The sequence below is a fragment of the Copadichromis virginalis genome, linkage group LG16 (assembly GCF_057382275.1).
Source record: "Copadichromis virginalis isolate Kocher_CV1m ecotype Utaka linkage group LG16, C_Virginalis_male_GT1.1, whole genome shotgun sequence".
Classification (NCBI taxonomy): domain Eukaryota; kingdom Metazoa; phylum Chordata; class Actinopteri; order Cichliformes; family Cichlidae; genus Copadichromis; species Copadichromis virginalis.
Genome location: NC_140633.1, coordinates 14,603,163 through 14,624,268, shown reverse-complemented (window position 1 = coordinate 14,624,268; position 21,106 = coordinate 14,603,163). Strand labels below are relative to the sequence as shown.

The following is a 21,106-nucleotide window of genomic DNA, read 5'->3' as shown; positions in this document are numbered from 1 at the left end:
ACATGCATAGTTATACAAGTATAACACACAGTGTAACCTGACACGCTCCTCGACTTGTGCAAAAAGGGGGGGGGGGGGTTGATTTGTGAGTTGATTTGCCTCCATAGATCAGTAGCAAAGTAATCCAAACATGCTGAGACGTTCACACCTCTGGTGCCCCGTTTAACATGATCAGCAAATGGATAAACATAACGTGTGTGCAGCTGCATGTGTCTGTTGACTCTCGTGCTGCTAACCAAGGCTTGGCCCCAGCAGAGGTGTTAAAAGTGAGACCTTCAGGACATGAGAAGATGTCAGCGTTCCCACACTCATGCTTGGGATACCAAGGCTCTCCATTTGTACAGCGTATTCAGTCATGCAAACCGTCCATCCATCACTGAACATGACACCGAATAAAAACAATGCATATTGTATTTATTAGAAATAAATTACATATTCGTTCTCTGCTTACATATTTACATGAATCAATATTTGTTCCTGATAAAATACTGCATATAAACTTGAAAATACAACTAGTATTTCATAAAACACACAAATCCGACTTACTCATTACATTTTTACTACTTTTTACTACTTTGATTGCAACTTCCAAAAAATAAAAAATCATAGTGACAAGTGACAATTCACTGAGTTACTCAAGCTACAAGACAAATCTGGCAAATAGTCTGAAACAAACATGTGTGAGTTTTTTTCATGTTAGCTGTGATTTGGTATTTCTATGTTATGTTACCTTTTTAGCTTCATGTCCATTTATTTGCATATTCATGAGCATGCTTGAGCTGACCTGTATGATCTATTATCTATTATCACTCAAAGTCACATCCAAGTAGCTCAATTCTCATGGTGATGGAGGTCATCCAGCTTTTGGGGATGACTCGGATAAAGCGGGAGAAAATGGGAGGGTAGATGTAGTTCCTGGCGTGGCCGTTGTTATTTGTATTTCCCACAAAAACCTGGATTTGATGTGAGCAGAGAGACAGGAATTGTTTACAATCACTTCTTTACTTCACTCAGTGAAAACACAAGTTTACTTGCTCAACATGTTGGACGGCTCACCCTGGCAGGCTCATCCTCACTATCCGTGTACTCTTTCCACTCTATCCCATTGTCACTGTACTGCAAAATGTAGGACATGACATACATCTCCTTCCCCAGAGACTTGGCTCCCTGGGTTATGACACCTGTGATCTTTTTAATCTGAGGCAGTTCTACCTGAAGCCACTGGTCCATGTTGTTATACTGAGAAGGAGAAGAAACAAGAGAGGCAATCAGGAAAAATCTGAATGCTAATGAACTGGCAAATTCTCAAGGGTTTTTAAGTGTTGTAGGTGTACTGGTTTTTACGCGATGCTCACATTAAATCTGAATGCACTTCTGTTTTATCTATCACGGCAATATTAGGACATTTACCATAGCCCGCCATGCGTTGACGGCACCTTGTCTGTTGAGGCGTGCGAGTGATGGTTTCCAGGGTCCATTGTACCAGCTAGTGGCTGTAGAGCTGGCTGTGATGTAAATGTCCCCTATAGCTTCACTTTCCATCCCAAGAGGCACTGAGCAGCCTGAGGCAGGAGATCAGAAATGTTCAGGACCTTTCACTTGATCATAACATACACTTTTAAAATTTTCACAGCATCCCTTACAGCCAGTTTAAAGTCTTATGCATTTAGTCTGGGGTTTGAAATGCACAGTGTCCAAACCTTTTTTTTATTTTTTTTTTTACTAAAATCGTTGTTACTGTACCGGCTTACCATCAAGCTCACAGCCAAAGTACTCCATGCGGACTGTTGCCATGTTGTACCATTCAATGGGGTGAAGCCTAATGAATCGTCCAATCACGGGAGGGAAGAAAATATTTGTCTTTGTCCCATGGGCTTCCTGGTTACCAGTGAATACCTGGTAAGAGAGGATAAGACACAAAGTGAGAGAATTAGATAGCTGCTCCCAAGCTTGTCCAGTTTGTAGGTCTCTGCATTAAAGAAAGGAAGTGATCAAACTTCCCCCCCACCTTTCTAAAGCCTTCGCTGTCGCCTTTATAAAAGATCCACTTCCGGCGGTCGTTGCTGTAGGAGATCAAATATTTGACCACATACTGGGAATAGAACATTTGCTTGGCTCCCTGAGTTGCCACCTGGCTGATCACAACTGGCCGCTGGAAGTCTACCTGTGTAGGGGAAAGTAGATATTAAGGCACAGTGTCAAACATAAGGCCCGCTAAAGCCTCCAGTCCGTCCCACTGGATGTCTTCAGAAAAGAAATTTTGGACTTTTAATTGTATTTTCAGAAGTTTCACAGCTTTTCCTGCTGATAAAGATGTCCCCCATGGTCATCCCTACTTAAACAAAGTTATTCAGTTATAGATTTCTGTAATTTTACACATTTACTCTTTAAAATTTAAGACTTGTGATGACAGATTTCTTTCTGTTAAAATAGTTTGTATATGAGATATACAGTGGGGCAAAAAAGTATTTAGTCAGCCACCGATTGTGCAAGTTCCCCCACTTAAAATGATGACAGAGGTCAGTAATTTGCACCAGAGGTACACTTCAACTGTGAGAGACAGAATGTGAAAAAAAAATCCATGAATTCACATGGTAGGATTTGTAAAGAATTTATTCGTAAATCAGGGTGGAAAATAAGTATTTGGTCACCTCAAACAAGGAAAATCTCTGGCTCTCACAGACCTGTAACGTCTTCTGTAAGAAGCTTTTCTGTCCCCCACTCGTTACCTGTATGAATGGCACCTGTTTGAACTCATCATCTGTATAAAAGACACCTGTCCACAGCCTCAAACAGTCAGACTCCAAACTCCGCCATGGCCAAGACCAAAGAGCTTTCGAAGGACACCAGGAAAAGTATTGTAGACCTGCACCAGACTGGGAAGAGTGAATCTACAATAGGCAAGCAGCTTGGTGTGAAAAAATCAACTGTGGGAGTAATCATCAGAAAATGGAAGACATACAAGACCACTGATAATCTCCCTCGAGCTGGGGCTCCACGCAAGATCTCATCCCGTGGGGTCAAAATGATCATGAGAACGGTGAGCAAAGATCCCAGAACCACACGGGGGGACCTGGTGAATGACCTGCAGAGAGCTGGGACCAAAGTAACAAAGGTCACCATCAGTAACACACTACAACGGCAGGGAATCAAATCCCGCACTGCCAGACGTGTTCCGCTGCTGAAGCCAGTGCATGTCCAGGCCCGTCTGAAGTTTGCCAGAGAGCACATGGATGATACAGCAGAGGATTGGGAGAATGTCATGTGGTCAGATGAAACCAAAGTAGAACTTTTTGGTATAAACTCAACTCGTCGTGTTTGGAGGAAGAAGAATACTGAGTTGCATCCCAAGAACACCATACCTACTGTGAAGCATGGGGGTGGAAACATCATGCTATGGGGCTGTTTTTCTGCCAAGGGGACAGGACGACTGATCCGTGTTAAGGACAGAATGAATGGGGCCATGTATCGTGAGATTTTGAGCCAAAACCTCCTTCCATCAGTGAGAACTTTGAAGATGAAACGAGGCTGGGTCTTCCAACATGACAATGATCCAAAACACACCGCCCGGGCAACAAAGGAGTGGCTCCGTAAGAAGCATTTGAAAGTCCTGGAGTGGCCTAGCCAGTCTCCAGACCTCAACCCCATAGAAAATCTGTGGCGGGAGTTGAAAGTCCGTGTTGCTCGGCGACAGCCCCAAAACATCACTGCTCTCGAGAAGATCTGCATGGAGGAATGGGCCAAAATACCAGCTACTGTGTGTGCAAACCTGGTAAAGACCTATAGTAAACGTTTGACCTCTGTTATTGCCAACAAAGGTTATGTTACAAAGTATTGAGTTGTATTTTTGTTATTGACCAAATACTTATTTTCCACCCTGATTTACGAATAAATTCTTTACAAATCCTACCATGTGGATTCATGGATTTTTTTTTCACATTCTGTCTCTCACAGTTGAAGTGTACCTCTGGTGCAAATTACTGACCTCTGTCATCATTTTAGGTGGGGGAACTTGCACAATCGGTGGCTGACTAAATACTTTTTTGCCCCACTGTATAAGGAATTAAATGTGCAGTTAAACTTCTGTTCAATGGCAGAAAGGGCAGTTTTGCTGGTCTGCCCCACATAAGATCAAAGTGGATCAAAAAGGAGTTTTGATCCACGTATTTGGCCTTTGACACTTCTACACACTGGACAGGTAAAATTTGTGCAAATATTTTGTGCGGTAAAAATATTTTTAAGACCCACATTTTCTTAATGCAGTTGTTCACACCAACTGAGTCATTTCGCCTGATGAAACTTGCAGCATTTATTTTTCAGATAAAGATAGATTTTTAAATTTTTTCCATATGAACAATAAATGTGACAAATCAAACTGCTGCATTTGGTGACAGGTGCGCTCATAGCGCACCGAAATCGAGTATACAGTGATAATAGTTAAATAATAGCAGAGGTGCCAAAAGTACAGACTTTACTTAAGTAGAGGTATGGATAGCTGGGTTAAAAATACTCCAGTAGAAGTACTGAAGCAACTTCTTTACTCAAGTAAAAGTGAAAATATGCACTCAAAGTAAGAAAACAAACTGTAGGTCTTTGATTCTACTAACCATTTTTGTCCAAAGGTAACTGAGGCTTGTGCTATATTAATATAATAATAAAATAATGTTAGTACATGAGAATTTAATTTTAAATGCTAATTCTAATGAATATACTTAGCTTGAACATGTTATGTAGGACACATGAAGTGAAAGAGAATTAAAAACAAACAAACACACTATTTTCTGTTGCCTACATTGTCGAGGGTGCCTCCACAGATAAACAATAAAATGAGTGCAGTCAAGGGTTACAGTCGGATTCAGTGGGATACATCAAGGAAACTCTAAGATCTGTGCAGAGTCTAAGCGTTGGGAAAAGAATCACAACTTACATTAATTTCTAACGTGAGCTCCAGTAGGTTTTCTTTGTGTACATGCTGTAATCAGCTGACCAGCTGCTCTTTGTGGATTCACACAACTGAACATGATGTAAGCAGTTTCACAAGCTATCTTGGCTGATGTCTATCCCCTACACTGACACTACACTTTTTATACGGTGTTTATAATAGATAGTATAAAGCTGGAATTCAGTTAATTAATATAAGCATCATTGACTTAAATGCAAATTCATCTCTGCTGCACTTGTAACCTAACACTGACCATGAGCAGCACAGCCACTATGCACCAGACGCACACAGTGTTTTAATAAAGAATTCGCCGCAGTACTAAAACTAACCTGTTTACCCAGTATTTTCATGCAACATTTGAAGAACATAAAGTTTGTGTAGGTTTGTTTGTTTTGCAAGACATTTCACAATATGATAATACATAATTTATCAAAACACACCATATACAAATCAAATATGTGATTAGAATTATGACATTGAATACAAGCTTTAAAGTTGCAGTTTATCAAGCGTCACTGAGCAGTCTTTATCTTTAAATCTAACCTCTCTTTTTCTTACCCACTCCTGTTTGTGTTCCTACATCTTTCTCCATCTCTGAGTGAACTCATATCACACAATTTTCTCTCCCTGTAAAATACAGCAGCTGGACCTTTAGCTAGCAGGAGCACTGTTGTGCCAAGGTAGTTATACTTGGCGTTGGGAGTGCACAACACCATTCCACTTTAACCCCAGATGATAAACGCTACAGATGACACAGCTGAACCTAATGTAACCTATCCCAAACCTAAGCTGTTTTGAAAATGGAAGTACAGCTAGTCATTTAAAGATCTAGGGAGTAAAAGTAAAAAGTTGTCAGAAAAAGAAATTCTCAAGTACAGATACCTGAAAATTGTAGTTAAGTACAGTAACAAAGTATTTGTACTTCATTACTTCCAACCTCTGACTATTTTACCTAAGACATAATTTCTCTGCCTCTTCAGATGTGGTCCCAACTTTGCCAACAAGAGCTCAAACTGCCCCACTCACATCTTGAAACATGTACAAGCAGTCGTAAAACAACTTCAATTCCTGGATTTCAAACCATGAAGTTCTCCCTGCTGCTGCCTTCTTGTGAGAAGTGGATGAACCCAGAATCTCTCTGTCTTCCCTTTCTGGTTTAGAAACATCAGGACCAGCTACTTTTTTCAGTCCAGTGTTGGAGGAAAATTATTTTTTGTGAGGACAAACGCTTTCAGTGTGTATATGTTAAACAACAAGTTTGCATCTGAAAAATGTGGAATTTCGTGTCTTTTTTTTGCATCGCATCTGGTATGTAAACAACTGTATTTGCATGGTAAGCATGGGAGTGTAGGTTATCACATCTACACCACATTACCTGAATAAAGCTGTTGTTCTTGTCTGTGCTCCATGCATTGTATTTACCCTGATTGTTCAATCTGGCAAGATGGGGCTCCCAGTATCCTTAAAAGACAGAAAAAATTACAGACCTTTACCATGCAATAATTTCCCAGGTCCTCTGACAAGATACCGAACTGCCGATTGCCTCCGATGTATCCATCAGAGTGTGATTGGTCAAAGTGCAGAAAATAACGCGGGACAGGGGTGAATGCAGCTTGTGGTATAAGAAGTGCATTGAGTCCACAGTAAAAGTCCTTTTTATGAGAATTATAGTAAAGTTGTCGGATATGGTGGTGGATTTGGAGACACAACTGGTGAAAAGAAAGATTTCTGTGATAGTTGGTGCTAGAGCATCTGTTCAAGACTGTTCCACCTGTAGATATAATGTAGAAGTTGGACTTCTAGCTTGGCTTTAGTTTTTATTAATATTTTTAAATGCCCTGGGCTTGTTTTATTGTAAATAAATCATGTTATTTGCTACTCTTGAGTTTTGTACTCCTTGGCTATCACTGCCCTTTTAGTGTTTTAGTTGATCTCCACCCAATGGAAAAGGACCTCCCTCTTCCTTCTCCTTTTCCTGCATTACATAAAGGCAATGACCTTGATTACCCTTCTAGTTTTAGTCCAGGTAACAACAACATCAGTAGATCAGTAGTGATTCGTGATGTACTGTGAGTTAAGTAGTACCGAAGTGTATTTGTTGCTAAAATAAATTATTGCAGACAAGAGGTAGTATAGCTACCTCTAGTTTTGATTGCTGTGATCTCTCCATCCTTCACACTGCCCGATTCTAGACCCAGTGGACGATAGCAGTCTTGGGGACACACGAGAAATATTTCAGTATTAAAATGTAAGACATATAAAACATGTCAAAATGGGTAGAAAATCATGTTGTAAATGCAGCAGAGTGATAGTTTTATATTTGCACCATTATCCAGAACCAAAAAGAGTGTCTGCATGCCCTTCTGTTGGCTAAGGCCAACTTCTGTCTCCAGCTGCCAGAGGCCAGGTTTGGATGGATACATCTCCAGGGTAGCAAAACCCCCTGCGAACACAGTTCATCACACGGACTCACTTGAAACTTTTCTCTCTGCTGCTACAGCTGACAATCCAAATCCTGCAGACTGTGAATTCTAATGTTTAAAATGTGGTGAAGAAGGTGTTACTCTAAGTTTACATATCATTCTCACCAGGCAGCAGTGGGTAGACAGCCTGTCTGTAGCTGGTGCTCTTCTTGTGTATAAATGTCTGCCCATGAAAGTGGACACTATGAAAATCATTGGGAGAACCCAAGTTGATGAGATGCCAGGTCACAAGCTGGTTGGTGTACATCCTCAGGCCCTTCAGGCTGTGTATAATTCCATTGATTGCTAAAAAAACCAAGACATTTTTATATAATTCTGTTTTTGTCTCTAATAGGTGCATGGTATAGAAGGCACTAAAAGTAATGCATTACAATGGAACTTTAGGTTCTCCTTGAACGTGTGATCCATGATTCTCCTTCGCCTTTTTCTTTGCATTATCTCAGAGTTCTTCTCATAGTACCAGCTCCGTGACTCATCAAAAGTCATGAAAAGTAGTGTGAATTCTCTCCTATCTGTTAATTTCGTGTCCAAGGTTCCCTCTCGACACACCAGCAAAGGCCCAATCAAGCCTGAGTGGATATCCCTTTCCTAAGAGAAAGCGCACATGTGAGGTTCAATATTATTTTAAATAAATCATTACTTTGTTTTTGTTTTATTGAAGATATAACTTAAACCACAGAAAATTCTCTGCATCTCTCTTTTTTATAACAAGTATTAATTATTATACTCACAGGATTTACGCCTGAATAGTAGGCCCAGGTTCGGCAGACAGACTCTTCTGGTTTTGGCCCAACTGTATGCCCGACTTGCCACAAATAAGTAAAGGTGCTATTGGGTTTAACCTCATTGTCATATTGGAACCAGTAATGGGATTCATCCTCATAGGAGAGGCCTTCTGTCCGCTTGGTATAGGACACCCCATTGGGGTGTATTGAATATGGACGGTTGGCATTGTTCCTGAACACCACCTACGAGACAGTGACACACATTCTGCATTTTGGAAAGATGGAGTGTTAGGGTTGGGGTAATAAACTTTTTTTGGAAAACGCTCTTTTTGATTATCTTGCTGAGAGTTAGATTAGGAGCTCTGACCTTTAAACCAGGATAAAGGACACATAGTGAGTCTATTAGCTTAGTGAAGGTAATTGGTTAGATGGATCTTGGTTGCTTTAGACAGAATATATAAATATTGAGAAAGTAAAGGCAGCTGGCTTATGTCGGGTTAGTCTTACCATGATGCTTTGTCCAACCTCCGCTTTGATGACCGGCCCCAGGATGCCGAGATGCTCGTCTATCTCCCCACGGATGTCGGGTGTGGTGAAGCTACTATCCAAGTAACCTCGAAAGACTACCTTGGTGAACTTAGTTTCTTGGCTGAGTAGTTCATGCTTTTCTTGCCTCCTGTTTAAATAACAGGATGATGCTTTAGCTGACATGTTCTTGATTTCCTGTAAATCAGCATTCAGGTGTTATATTAGTCTTTTAAATTTTCACAACTCTGAGCTTACCTGTGTCCATACCCTGCATAATCCCATTCGACCTCCTCTGCAGCAATGAAATAAGTCTTGACATTGGGGCCTGACATTTTTAAGTAATATTTTGTGGTCTCGTCGAGGTCAAGGTTCTTGATATCATCAGCGACGCTGTAAGGGTCTTTGTACATCACGTACTCGTATTCATCCTGTTCTTCTAGCGCTAGGTGATCTGGTTCTCCCCCAGGAATATAAAGCTCATAGTCGCTGAAATCAGGCCGAGGCACACCAATAACAACGGGCATGTCAATGACGTGGTCCTCAGTCAAGACGGGCTTTGGTGAGTGAGGCCGTGACCCACGAGGAGTCATTCCTGGATTAAATCCACGAGGAGAGAATGGTAAACCACTCCGGGCCTGAGGCTTGTATTCCTTTCTTTTCCTTGTTTTCATGCCATGTCCCTTCTCTGGTCTCTGTCGACGGTTCACAACCCTGACTTTCTTTTTTGGAGGCAGTGTTGTTTGAGGGGTTTCCTTCTCAAAGTGTTTCTTCAACTGGTCTGGAAGTTCCTCAGGTATCATTTGGTAAGTTCCTTCGTAGGTCCAGTTGTGACCTTGTATTTTGACCAAACTGGTTTTAATAGCCTCTGTATTGTTTTCCTTAAGGAAGATGATCACTTCTTCACTGCTCTCTGAGAAACCTAGCTCTTCAGAACTGAGGGACTGGTTACCTGAAACTGTAGTCTGATTAGAAAGACTTTCCAAAGATGTGTTGGTCAACTTGTCAAAGAGACTTGAGATATTCTCCTCACGCCCCATACTGCTCATCACTGATAGAGCTGATCTGGATGCATCCCCTGTGACATTTTGCTCATTCTCAAGCAAAATCTGGGTTACATTTTTATAGCTGGAATTAGTTGGAGTAGTCACAACTTCAAGGTTAATTTGAAGTCCATACTCTAGCTCTCCTGAGCTCAAAAAAGTGTTATTGTCACTGGTTTTATTTTCTGTCCTTTTAGTCAACTCCAAGATGGTTAAGTTGTTCCTTTTAATGTTGCTGCTGACTTCTTCAGCATCTACCTCTAGAACTGACAATGAATGGTTTGTTCTCTCTGCTGACGTGTTGCCATACTTTACTGCAGTGTTAGTCTCGTCTTCCCGTTTTGTATTTTCCAGCAGAGTGTCAGCTGATAAATTGCTGTTTAGGCTACTGTTGAAATTGTTAATGCTCGGCTTTGACAGAGGCACAGAGTAAGAGAACACATCCCCTCTAGTGTATTTCTCCTCAGAGTCCTGTACAACCTCTTCAATAGAAGTGTGGTTATCAGTGGTCAGTGTTACATTTATTCTTTCCCTTTCTAAACTGTTACTTGAATTTCCTGATAGTACTGCAGTGAGATTGGTCGGCTCTTGCAATGCTACGTTAGGTCTGGTAGTCTCTGATGACAAACTGCCATTTCTAGTTGTACTGGAATCCTTTTGTGACACATTGTGGCTATTCAAACCAGTTAGGTTCTCTGTTTGATACAGAGTGGAACTCTCTAAAACTGACTGTGTCAATGGTGTACTGCTGTTCAGTATATGTGTTGTATTCTCACTTGTGCTTTGTTTCTGCAAATTACCTATTGTAATATTCAGGACTTTCAAAATAAGAAACCACACTTCAGTTAATGCATCTGAGTTTATAGTGGAGGTCTCGGGTTTACTCTTTATCTCTGTGAAATTAAGGGTGCTGTTCATATCTTTTTCAAGGACATCAACAACATCGTAATCCAGGAAAGAGAGGTCCAAGTTCTCCATATCTGAGTCAGCAGACTGGTTCTTGACAGACCTGAGATTCAATTCTTCTGCAAACATTTGTGTGTAGATATCTGGCTCCAGTGATGGGTTTTTATCTGGATCTACCTTCTCTTTCTCTTCTTTTTCTTTGATTTCCTCCAAGCTAGGGGGCTTCCACACAGTAAACTCACTTTTTGGCAATGAATCTTCGTACTCATACTGGTAGTCACGGAAGCACTCAGCATCCCGAAACTTAACACGCATTCCGTTAGTTGTCTCGTGGGAATTCAGGGAAGCAAGAAGCCAGACACCTGGTTTAAAAGAGACACAAAAAACATCAGTGATAAAACTATGGAGTGTGCATCTGTTTCGGATGGTGGCAGTGACTGGTTAATTACATGGACTATATAGGATGGATATGGGAAATGTTACGTTACACTTATGAAGTTTCGTGAAGTCATGAAACATTTTTGTTCTCACCATCAACCCACCAGCCTGGGGTGCCTCTAAACATGAAACCAAAGGACACTATCTTTGATAAATCGTGAGCATATCCTCACCTTTACAACTTTGTACAAAATGAACTTCTTGTATATTAACTATGATCTGTAATGTAACAATTAGGGCCATAAACTCATCAGAAAAGCATTTATTTAGGGCACAAAAAAGAGCGCTGAGGGTTCTGTTTCCATAGACTTCTGTGCAACTGCACTGGTTTTAATTTTAACACCAGAGCTATTGCATCTATGAATCTACACTTAATATCATGCAGTTCAATAAAGTGTTACTTTCAATGTCTTTCTGAAGGTAAAAAATATCCTGGCAAATAATTATCTGGATGTTAAGAATCTGACATAATATGAGCACTGTCAGTCCTTACTGACCAGTGTTGAGCATGTTCATAGTGATGGTCTCTCCAGTCATGGGGTAGAGGCTTAGGAAGTCCTCTGTTCTTTCATTCAGCTCAAATGTGTGGCCGTAGAAAGTAGCTGTCTGGATGTAGTCCTGTGCGCCAATGCTGGACACGTGCCATGTTGCAACCTCACCACTGCAGAAGCCCAAGGGTGGGTCGTCCTTAAAGATGTAACCGTTGACAGCTGTAAGGTAATTCATGACAGTTAGTTGACTGCAGCCAGGTAAATGCAAGGCCAATATGTTATATGAACCTTAATTAGCTCAAGGAAAAACTCACTGTGCTTGATATTGGACTTATAAAATTCTGGGTCTTCCCTGTTGACTTTAGATTGATTACAATATTGGCGAATGTTATCCTCTAGATACCAACTCTTGTTCTCATCAAAGACCGCAAACATCGCATGCTGCTCTTTGTCTGCTTTCAGCTGTAGACAAAAAGAAAGACATGTACTCCTCTTCACACCATCAGCTTCTATATCAACAGCAAATACATCTCAGTCTTATAGTTTTTGGGCTTGCAGGTATTTTGGTCATCATCAAATTATTCGACAAATTAAAACAACATTCATTAAAATCTTTTTCAATAGTTGTTAACTAAACATAAACTAAAAAATGATAACTAACTGAACAAGATTGTGTGCTCACAAACTAAGTTTAGTTTTACTCTTTGCCTGGTTCTGGCGGAGGTTTCTTCTTCCTCTGCACTGGCGCCAAAGTGCTTGCTCGGAGGACATCTGATTGTTGGGCCTTTCTCTGTAGGTTCTTACCTTACAATATAACTCGCCTTGAGACAACTGTTGTTGTGATTTGGTGCTATATGAATAAAACTGGACTGAATTCAACTTAAATAAGTGAACTTGAAAAACTATATGAAACCAAACTTAATTCAAAATACCACTTAAATATGAAGACTGAGGCCTTTCTGTGTGGAGTCTGGACGCAAACCAAATAACACTGAAAGCAGCATTTATTATTTATTTTTTATTTTTGCTGCCCAGTGTCTAGCAGCTGTTTTTCTTACCTGCACATTCCTGACATTGAGGGACTGACTCTTGCAGATGAGCATTGGTCCAATCAGTCCAGAGGCGATGTCCCGTGGTGTGTTCACCGCACTGTGATAAAGTCGTGTCAGACATCTGGAATCTCCCTCCAAAGGCTCATCCTCTTCGACCACTTTCCACACATAGGTGTGTGTCTCACCTGGCTGGACACCATGAGAATGGTTTCCTGGAAACCATAATACAAAAACTCCATCAAATATATGTCAACTTTTAAAATAAGCAAACTAAAGTGGGCTGTTCAGCCTTAAAACGTTTGCTTTAAATGGGATGAGAAATGAGTACCTCCTTTTGGGTAGTTGACTCCTTCTTGGGACTTCTCTATTGTCAGTCCATGCGGGTAGATACTGTAGGGTCTGGAGGCCATGTTCTTAAAAACAATCTGTAACAGCAGTAAGGGTACATGAGGACAAACAGTCTGTAATCACTGTGAAATAATTACACAATCCCTGCAGTCCACTTTAGTGAGACACACATAAGATACTTGTCTTAGCTCTGTGTTTATTGATTTGAAATACCACTGACTGTCTGGATAAAGTGTTGACTTTCAACTCAAAAGTACATCTATTTCCTGTCTTTGAGAGATAGGTTTTGAATTTTTGAACGTAGTTAAATAATATTCTGTTTTAAATCATTTAGTGAAGACTGTTGATGCCTAAATAATTGTCATTTTATTGCCTGTCAGTGCACGTTGGTGACCCTCCAAACCAGGTTCCCTCAGCCAGAACTAAGAGTGAGACTGCTTTGAAAGTAAAGCATTTGCAGCATGGTACTTTTAAGCTGTTTTTTCCTAAATATGTTTTGAGTTATGTGGCTCGTGTGATCATGTGGAGTGATATGAATAATAATTGAACTCATAATATGCTAAGTGACTATAATTTGGCTTCAATACATGTTCTCTCACCGTGATAATGTCTCTGATTTGCGCTCTGATCACTGGGCCCAAAATACCCAGCTCATTTTTCCTCTGCTTGTTCTCTGATTTTTCAGTGAACGTCTCATCTTTGTACTGAGTGTACACTGCCTTCTTGTACTTCCCACCTATGCGTGTTGGTGACTGACTCAGGTACTGGCGCTTGAAGTCCCTACACAAAAAAAATGAGAAATTTTCTATATCAGTTCATGTCGGCACATTTGCAGTTTTAATCTTTCATAAACAAAAAAATACCTAAAATGTTTTAAAATATAGTCTGCTTACTCATCAATATGGTCTTGCTTGGTAGGCGCATAGTCCCAGAAAATTTCCTCAGCAGCGATGTAGTATTTCCACTCCCTGCTTTGTCGTTGTTCTGCATAGCTCACCCACCGCTGTGGTTTTTCAAATCCTTTACAATTTATCACATCCACAAAAGCGTGCATGCTAGCTGCAATGATAGGAATGAATTTTTACTGTCAGTTTAACTACACAGGTGAATACTTTTCTACTCTGGTTAATGTAGAGAAACACTTACCTTCTATGTGCTTGACGGTGTGTGAGGAGAGCAGCCAGCGTCCTGTGTGGATAGCCACCATTCTGGCAGTGATGGAGGAACCAGTGATGAGCCCGACTGATGACACTTTATGCCCAGCATGTTCCAGTACTTGCCCGTTCATATGCACTGAGAATACCTCTGGCTCTGAGCTCATACCCACCAGATGTACACTCACAGGGGCATAGGTGCACATGCTGACATCTGGAAGGAAAAGAGGAAACTCTGAGTCTCTTTATGGTTTTTACATTGTCAATATTGACAATATTGACATGACAGTCAATATTTTTCCTTTACACCGACATACACACCCTAGCATTTACCACTCAATTCCATCAGCAATGTCACTGTTCCTGAAAATACAGTTGTGGCCAAAAGTTCTGGCAATGGCACAAAGGTCTTTTGGTACACTTTGCAACTTGCAGCTTTTGAATGATTAAATCTTTGTGATTGTTCTTCAGTTTATCATAGAAACCTGTCAATAATAATTTCATTAAAAACAAAAGCAGCATGAAATGAATGAAAAACTTTGTGCCAATGTCAAAACTTTTTGTACAACTCACTGTATAAACCCCAGCTGTCAGAGAAATGGAGTGAACTGTAGCTAAAGATTAATGAATCTCATGGAAATGTGAATCAGAGATGCCAGTGTAAATAATTGTTTAGTATACATCAGAGGAGAACAGAAAAAACAACTGTGAAATTCTGGGCTGCTTCTGGGGTCTGTATTTAACGTAACAATTTAGTCCATAGCTTTTGTTAATACTAATATATATATATATATATATATATATATATATATATATATATATATATATAAAAACACCCAGCACGCCCCTGCGGGCGGTTTATCCTTCAAGCTCGGGTCCTCTACCAGAGGCCTGGGAGCTTGAGGGTCCTGCGCAGTATCTTAGCTGTTCCCAGGACTGCGCTCTTCTGGACAGAGATCTCCGATGTTTTTCCCGGGATCTGCTGGAGCCACTCGCCTAGCTTGGGAGTCACCGCACCTAGTGCTCCGATTACCACGGGGACCACCGTTACCTTCACCCTCCACATCCTCTCGAGCTCTTCTCTGAGCCCTTGGTATTTCTCCAGCTTCTCGTGTTCCTTCTTCCTGATATTGCTGTCATTCGGAACCGCTACATCGATCACTACGGCCGTCTTCTTCTGTTTGTCTACCACCACTATGTCCGGTTGGTTAGCCACCACCATTTTGTCCGTCTGTATCTGGAAGTCCCACAGGATCTTAGCTCGGTCATTCTCCACCACCCTTGGGGGCATCTCCCATTTTGACCTCGGGACTTCTAGGTTATACTCGGCACAGATGTTCCTGTACACTATGCCGGCCACTTGGTTATGGCGTTCCATGTATGCCTTGCCTGCTAGCATCTTGCACCCTGCTGTTATGTGCTGGATTGTCTCTGGGGCATCTTTACACAGCCTGCACCTGGGGTCTTGCCTGGTGTGATAGACCCCAGCCTCTATGGATCTTGTGCTCAGAGCTTGTTCTTGTGCTGCCATGATTAGTGCCTCTGTGCTGTCTTTCAGTCCAGCTTTGTCCAGCCACTGGTAGGATTTCTGGATATCAGCCACCTCCTCTATCTGCCGGTGGTACATACCGTGCAGGGGCCTGTCCTTCCATGATGGTTCCTCGTCTCCCTCCTCTTTCTTGGGTTTCTGCTGCCTGAGGTATTCACTGAGCACTCGGTCAGTTGGGGCCATCTTCCCAATGTATTCTTGGATGTTCCTTGTCTCATCCTGGACTGTGGTGCTGACACTCACCAGTCCCCGGCCCCCTTCCTTCCGCTTAGCGTACAGCCTCAGGGTGCTGGACTTGGGGTGAAATCCTCCATGCATGGTAAGGAGCTTTCTTGTCTTTATGTCAGTGGCTTCTATCTCCTCCTTTGGCCAGCCTATTACCCCAGCAGGGTACCTGATCACGGGCAGGGCGTACGTGTTGATGGCCCGGATCTTGTTCTTACCATTCAGCTGACTCCTCAGGACTTGCCTGACCCTCTGCAGGTACTTGGTGGTTGCAGCTTTTCTAGCGGCCTCTTCATGGTTCCCATTCGCCTGCGGGATCCCCAGGTACTTGTAACTGTCCTCTATGTCTGCAATGTTGCCTTCTGGTAGTTCAATCCCCTCAGTTCTGACTACCTTCCCTCTCTTTGTTACCATCCGACTACACTTCTCCAGTCCGAATGACATTCCAATGTCATTGCTGTATAGCCTGGTAGTGTGGATCAGGGAATCGATGTCTCGTTCACTCTTGGCATACAGCTTGATGTCATCCATGTACAGGAGGTGGCTGACAACTGCTCCGTTCCGTAGTCGGTATCCGTAGCCAGTCTTGTCAATTATCTCACTGAGGGGGTTCAGGCCTATGCAGAACAGCAGTGGGGACAGAGCATCTCCTTGGTAGATCCCGCACTTGATGGTGACTTGTGCTATGGGCTTGGAGTTGGCCTCTAGTGTTGTACGCCACATCCCCATTGAGTTCCTGATGAAGGCTCTTAGGGTCCCATTGATCTTGTACAATTCTAAGCATTCCAGTATCCAGCTGTGGGGCATTGAGTCATAGGCCTTCTTGTAATCAATCCAGGCAGTGCACAGGTTGGTCAGCCTGGTCTTGCAGTCTCGGCTGACTGTTCTGTCTACCAGTAGCTGTGGTTTTGCGCCTCTGGTATTCTTGCAGTCAGCTTCTTTAGCCAGTAGGCGTGAACCATGTCGGGCCCTGGTGCTGTCCAACTCTTCATACTGGAGACCCTTTCTTGGATATCTGCCACTGTGATGGTTACTGGACCCTGTTCAGGGAGGTCGCTGTGGTCTGCCCTCTGATCCACTAGCCACTGAGCATTGCCGTTATGGGTTGCGTCCTTCTCCCATATGCTCTTCCAGTATTGCTCCGTCTCCAGCCTTGGTGGTGCTGTTCTTTTATTATTATTATTGTTCCCTTGCCACTGAGAGTACACCTTTGCTGGTTCTGTGGAGAACAGCTGGTTTATTCTCCTGCCTTCTATCTCTCTGGTGTACCTCCTCAAGCGGCTGGCCAAGGCTATGAGTCTTTGCTTGGCAGTTTCCAAGGCCTCAGGTATGGACAGCTTGCTGTATTTCTTATGCACCTTCTTTGTCGCACCTTTCTGCAACTCCGTTAGTTGGCTAACCTCCCTCTGTGCTACTTTGATCTTGCCCTCTAGCCTCCTTCTCCATGGAGGGTACTGCCCCTTGTGGCTGTTCAACTTGTAGCCAAGCATCTCACTGATCACTGCTGCTGTATTGTAGATCAGCTTGTTAGTGTCGGTAATCGTGGTTGTAGATATCGTCCGTAGTGCTGCATTAACATCATCTAGCAGACCTTAACCCGTAGTCGGTTATATATATATATATATATAAATATATATATGTATATATATATATATATATATATATATATATATATATATATAGTTTTCATTGTTTTGCTATTGAATACTTCATTATTGTATTGTATTATTGTAGAATCCATATATTAAAAAAGGCTAGCTTTTAGATCCCTTAGTGACAAATAACTGAGTGTTATACAGACTTACCTGGCAGAGATCCGTTTGTATATCCATTGATAGTATATTTCACATGGTTGTCTGAGGTATAGCCGCTAGGCTCGTATTTGCTCCTGCTCTCATCAAAAACCCCGAAAAGAAATACATACTCGTGGTGGATGCCAGCCTGCTGCCCTGATTCATCTAGACTGCCTGCCCAGAGAGAAAGAAAAAAAGAGAGCGTTCAAAATTCTAAAAGCAGTGTAAAAAAACACAAAAAGCACCAACACATTTTCATAGTTACCTTGCTTGCAGATGAGCAAAGTGCCAATGAGGCCAGAGTTGTAGTCTTTGACCACATTTTGATGGGAGATGTAGGTGTAGGTAAGACAGGTGGGGTCATTTTTCTGAGGAGCAACATCTGATGTCACCTCCCAGTAGTAAACGTGCTCACTGTTTGGAAGTACTTTGTCGTCCTCTTTCTCTTTTTGTGACGTGTTGTCAAAGTAGTAGGCTCCTGTGAAGAAAGGAGATAACTACTCCGAATTACAGATAAATAATATCATGATGGCAAAATTAACAAAATGCCACTGGTGTGCAGCAACTACAACTAAAAAATAAACTAAAACTAGATGTGAAAAAAACAACAACATATTAGTTAACTAAAATAAAATAAAAACCAGCCTTTTGAAAAAGAAATTCAAAATAATTTAAATGATCTTGTAAACTTGGAAAACTAACTAAAATGAAATTAAAATATATAGAGAAAATCTCCTTAGTTGCACTGATGTCATGTTCACAAGACTTTCAAAAGTTTCTGTTTTGTTACTGTCATGGTCCTGGGTCAGTGAACCGGTGTTTTATATTTTGTGTTATCATGATTTACTACAGTTAGCGTTTTGGTTTCTGTTTTGTATTTCTAGCTCCTTAAGTTTTCTAGTAGTTCTTGGGTTTTGTTCCTGTGCCCCTCACGTTTAGTGTGGATTTTGTTCTGTCTTCATGTTTATTTTCTTGTTCCCCAGTCAGTCGTGTCTCATGTCGCTCCTGTCCCGGTGCTCCGTGTTCCCTCTGTTCAGTATCAAATCCATGCCTCTGTGCATCTCGTGTGTTTCCTGTTTTATTTTGATAGTCCCTGTCTTGTGTTCAGTGTTTTGAGTTTTTACATCTGATGAGTTCCAGCTGTGTTTCCACCTTTTCCCCCATCCTCTCGTTTCCTACGTGTGTATTTTAGTTCTCAGTCTTCCCCTGCTTGTTATTGCGTTGTACTCTCACAATACTGTGTTTTCCTCCGTGTTCCTAGCCGTTCCCGAGTTCCTGGTTCGTTTTCTTGTGTTCTAGTTGAAGTTTGTAGTTTCCAGTTTCTAGTTTAGTTTTGTGTTTAATGTTAGTTTTTACACCCTAAATAAAACTGCCTCCTTTAGTTCGCTCTTTCGTTGTCTGCAGTATGTGGAAGTCTGAGAAGATTTAGAGCTTTTTTTATAACCAGCTTTAAACAGTTTACAAAGATAATAGAGACTCTCCTGCATGGTTTTCTTACATTTTTGTGTTTCCTGTGTACTCTGACTTTTGTATTAAGAGCAAATTAAGGAACACTTTGCCTCAATTTCCTAAGTTCACTTTAATTCCCGTAAGTCTCAGAGAGTGATTTCCTAAGGCTTAGCAGTTCTTCCTGTTGGACTTCAGAACTGTCTGCTTTGATAATCTGCCTGCCTGGTTAATATTTTAGAAGAAGTCAAACAGATTTGTTTGTTGTATTGGCTAATGTTGTGTAATTATTACAATAAGGGACATCACAAGCACTCACAGTAACATTATGAGGCAGACTATGTTATGAAGTAGTGGTACTGTTGTTTTAAGGATAGCAGCATCTTTTGCATTCATCTGTTAGCAGCTGGGTTAATACGCACTCACCCTCAGACTGTTTCCCATAAGCCACACCGTGTGGGCTGATGCTATACGGGCTGGTGGCCATGTTTCTGAAAGTTACAACAATCGTCTCCCCTTCTTCTGCCCTCAGCGTGGGACCAAGGAGACCTGCAGAGAAGTTTATTTATGTGGAATCATGTCGTTTCAAAGGCTTTAGTTCATCACAGGGACACACTCGGATAAACACAGACTGACTCATCACTCTTTCTCTTTAACTGTTGACTTGCACAGCAACTTGACCGTAAACATTTGCAATAAAATGAAAGTAACCTTCTTCTTTGTAAATACAGCTTTATATTTTTTTCTTGCTTTCTGGGAAAGGAATTATTCTGTGACTGTTATTTCACTATCCTGCAAATGAATATATGCTTTGGCACCACATAAGAGGTGGAAGGGAGAAAGTCCAACCTTTTAATTCAGTTCCTTCAGAGAAAAATTAGCAAAAGTGGTAGCTGCTTATCCATTAATATGCACTCGGAGTGATACATTAAATGAATAATAATAACCTAATGTGTCCTAAAGTAAAAAGAGTGCATTTGATAGCGACTGTCTGTGTTTTTTTCCCACTGCGTGACACCAGGGCACCTTAAAAGCTCCTCAACACTGGTTCATTAAGTCTCTAATATACATGCATGTACATGGTAACTGCTTTCTGGGACCGTTATTGGTAAATACACCCCTCTATCTCACAGGTTAGTTAATGTGCAGACAGCGCAAGTGTTACTTAAAAATTTAAACCAGACATACGGTGTGTTCATGTAAACCGCATGAAGCATTTACCTAACCACGATGGATGAGTCTTAGCCTGTCTGAAGCCTTTCTCATATTCCCGAAAGACCACTTTCTTATAGGTGGGTCCAGACCTAAGGAAGGGTGGAAAAACACAAAACATTACTCATTGTGCACACATAAGAAAATCCCCACAATACTTACACAATGGTGCATAGAGTCTAAGATGTGAAATTTACTGATTTAACATGGTGTGACTACTGATTTCATAATAAAACGGATTTTTAAAAATACAATAATAAAGTTACCAGATGCAAAAAAACAAAAGACAAAAAAGCATTCCAGTTACTCTTTATCAAAGTTTGAAGTGCTGTCCTACCCGTCTGTGTCGTTGCCAGAGTATTTCCAATCTATCTCCACAGCAGCAATGTAGTAATGTCTCTCCTTAGGCTGAGGCTGGTTTGCTTTGACCTGGTGGGCAGTCAGAAGAACCAGGACAGGTAGGAGCCAGCGAGCTCCAGTCCGGACACGGAGCCTCATACTTATGATCAGAGAGTGTGCTCTCTTCTACAACTCAAGAACGTGGGAGCTGACAGTCTGCTGTGTCCTTTATCTGCCACTGACACACGTACACATACCCACACTTGCTAGTTCAAACATTATGTCCCAGGGCAATGAACTGCGCCTCTGCATATTTTTCTTCCCTTTTGCAACTGGAAACATATGTGCGTTGCTGTGAGTCATGCCCGAAGGGTGTTGATGGTGGGAATGAGTGTTGAAATTCTGATCATAAATTTCTCTGGCCTAAGAATGTTC

The 21,106-nt window shown here is 41.5% G+C and overlaps 1 protein-coding gene across 2 annotated transcripts; it reads right to left on the bottom strand.

Moving 5' to 3' along the window:
• Positions 1-393: 393 nt before the first annotated feature.
• Positions 394-20,928, bottom strand: f5 (coagulation factor V). Of its 2 annotated transcripts, XM_085435496.1 has the most exons (25): positions 20,670-20,927; positions 20,342-20,424; positions 19,547-19,669; positions 17,940-18,152; positions 17,687-17,848; positions 14,100-14,321; positions 13,847-14,012; positions 13,553-13,733; positions 12,934-13,030; positions 12,612-12,817; positions 11,868-12,015; positions 11,560-11,772; positions 8,934-10,986; positions 8,658-8,826; positions 8,157-8,393; positions 7,797-8,013; positions 7,531-7,710; positions 7,269-7,385; positions 7,083-7,154; positions 6,318-6,403; positions 2,009-2,164; positions 1,752-1,896; positions 1,411-1,562; positions 1,057-1,239; positions 394-953 (listed from the first exon to the last, which is right to left on the bottom strand). In XM_085435496.1, exons 1-25 carry the CDS (start codon positions 20,828-20,830, stop codon positions 807-809), a joined length of 5,889 nt encoding a protein of 1,962 aa, XP_085291622.1. In that variant the 5' UTR covers positions 20,831-20,927; the 3' UTR covers positions 394-806. The 2 variants fall into 2 exon arrangements, with proteins under 2 accessions (XP_085291622.1, XP_085291623.1); XM_085435497.1 differs by lacking the exon at positions 394-953 and having other exon boundaries at positions 1,175-1,239; positions 1,356-1,562; positions 20,670-20,928.
• Positions 20,929-21,106: the final 178 nt, after the last annotated feature.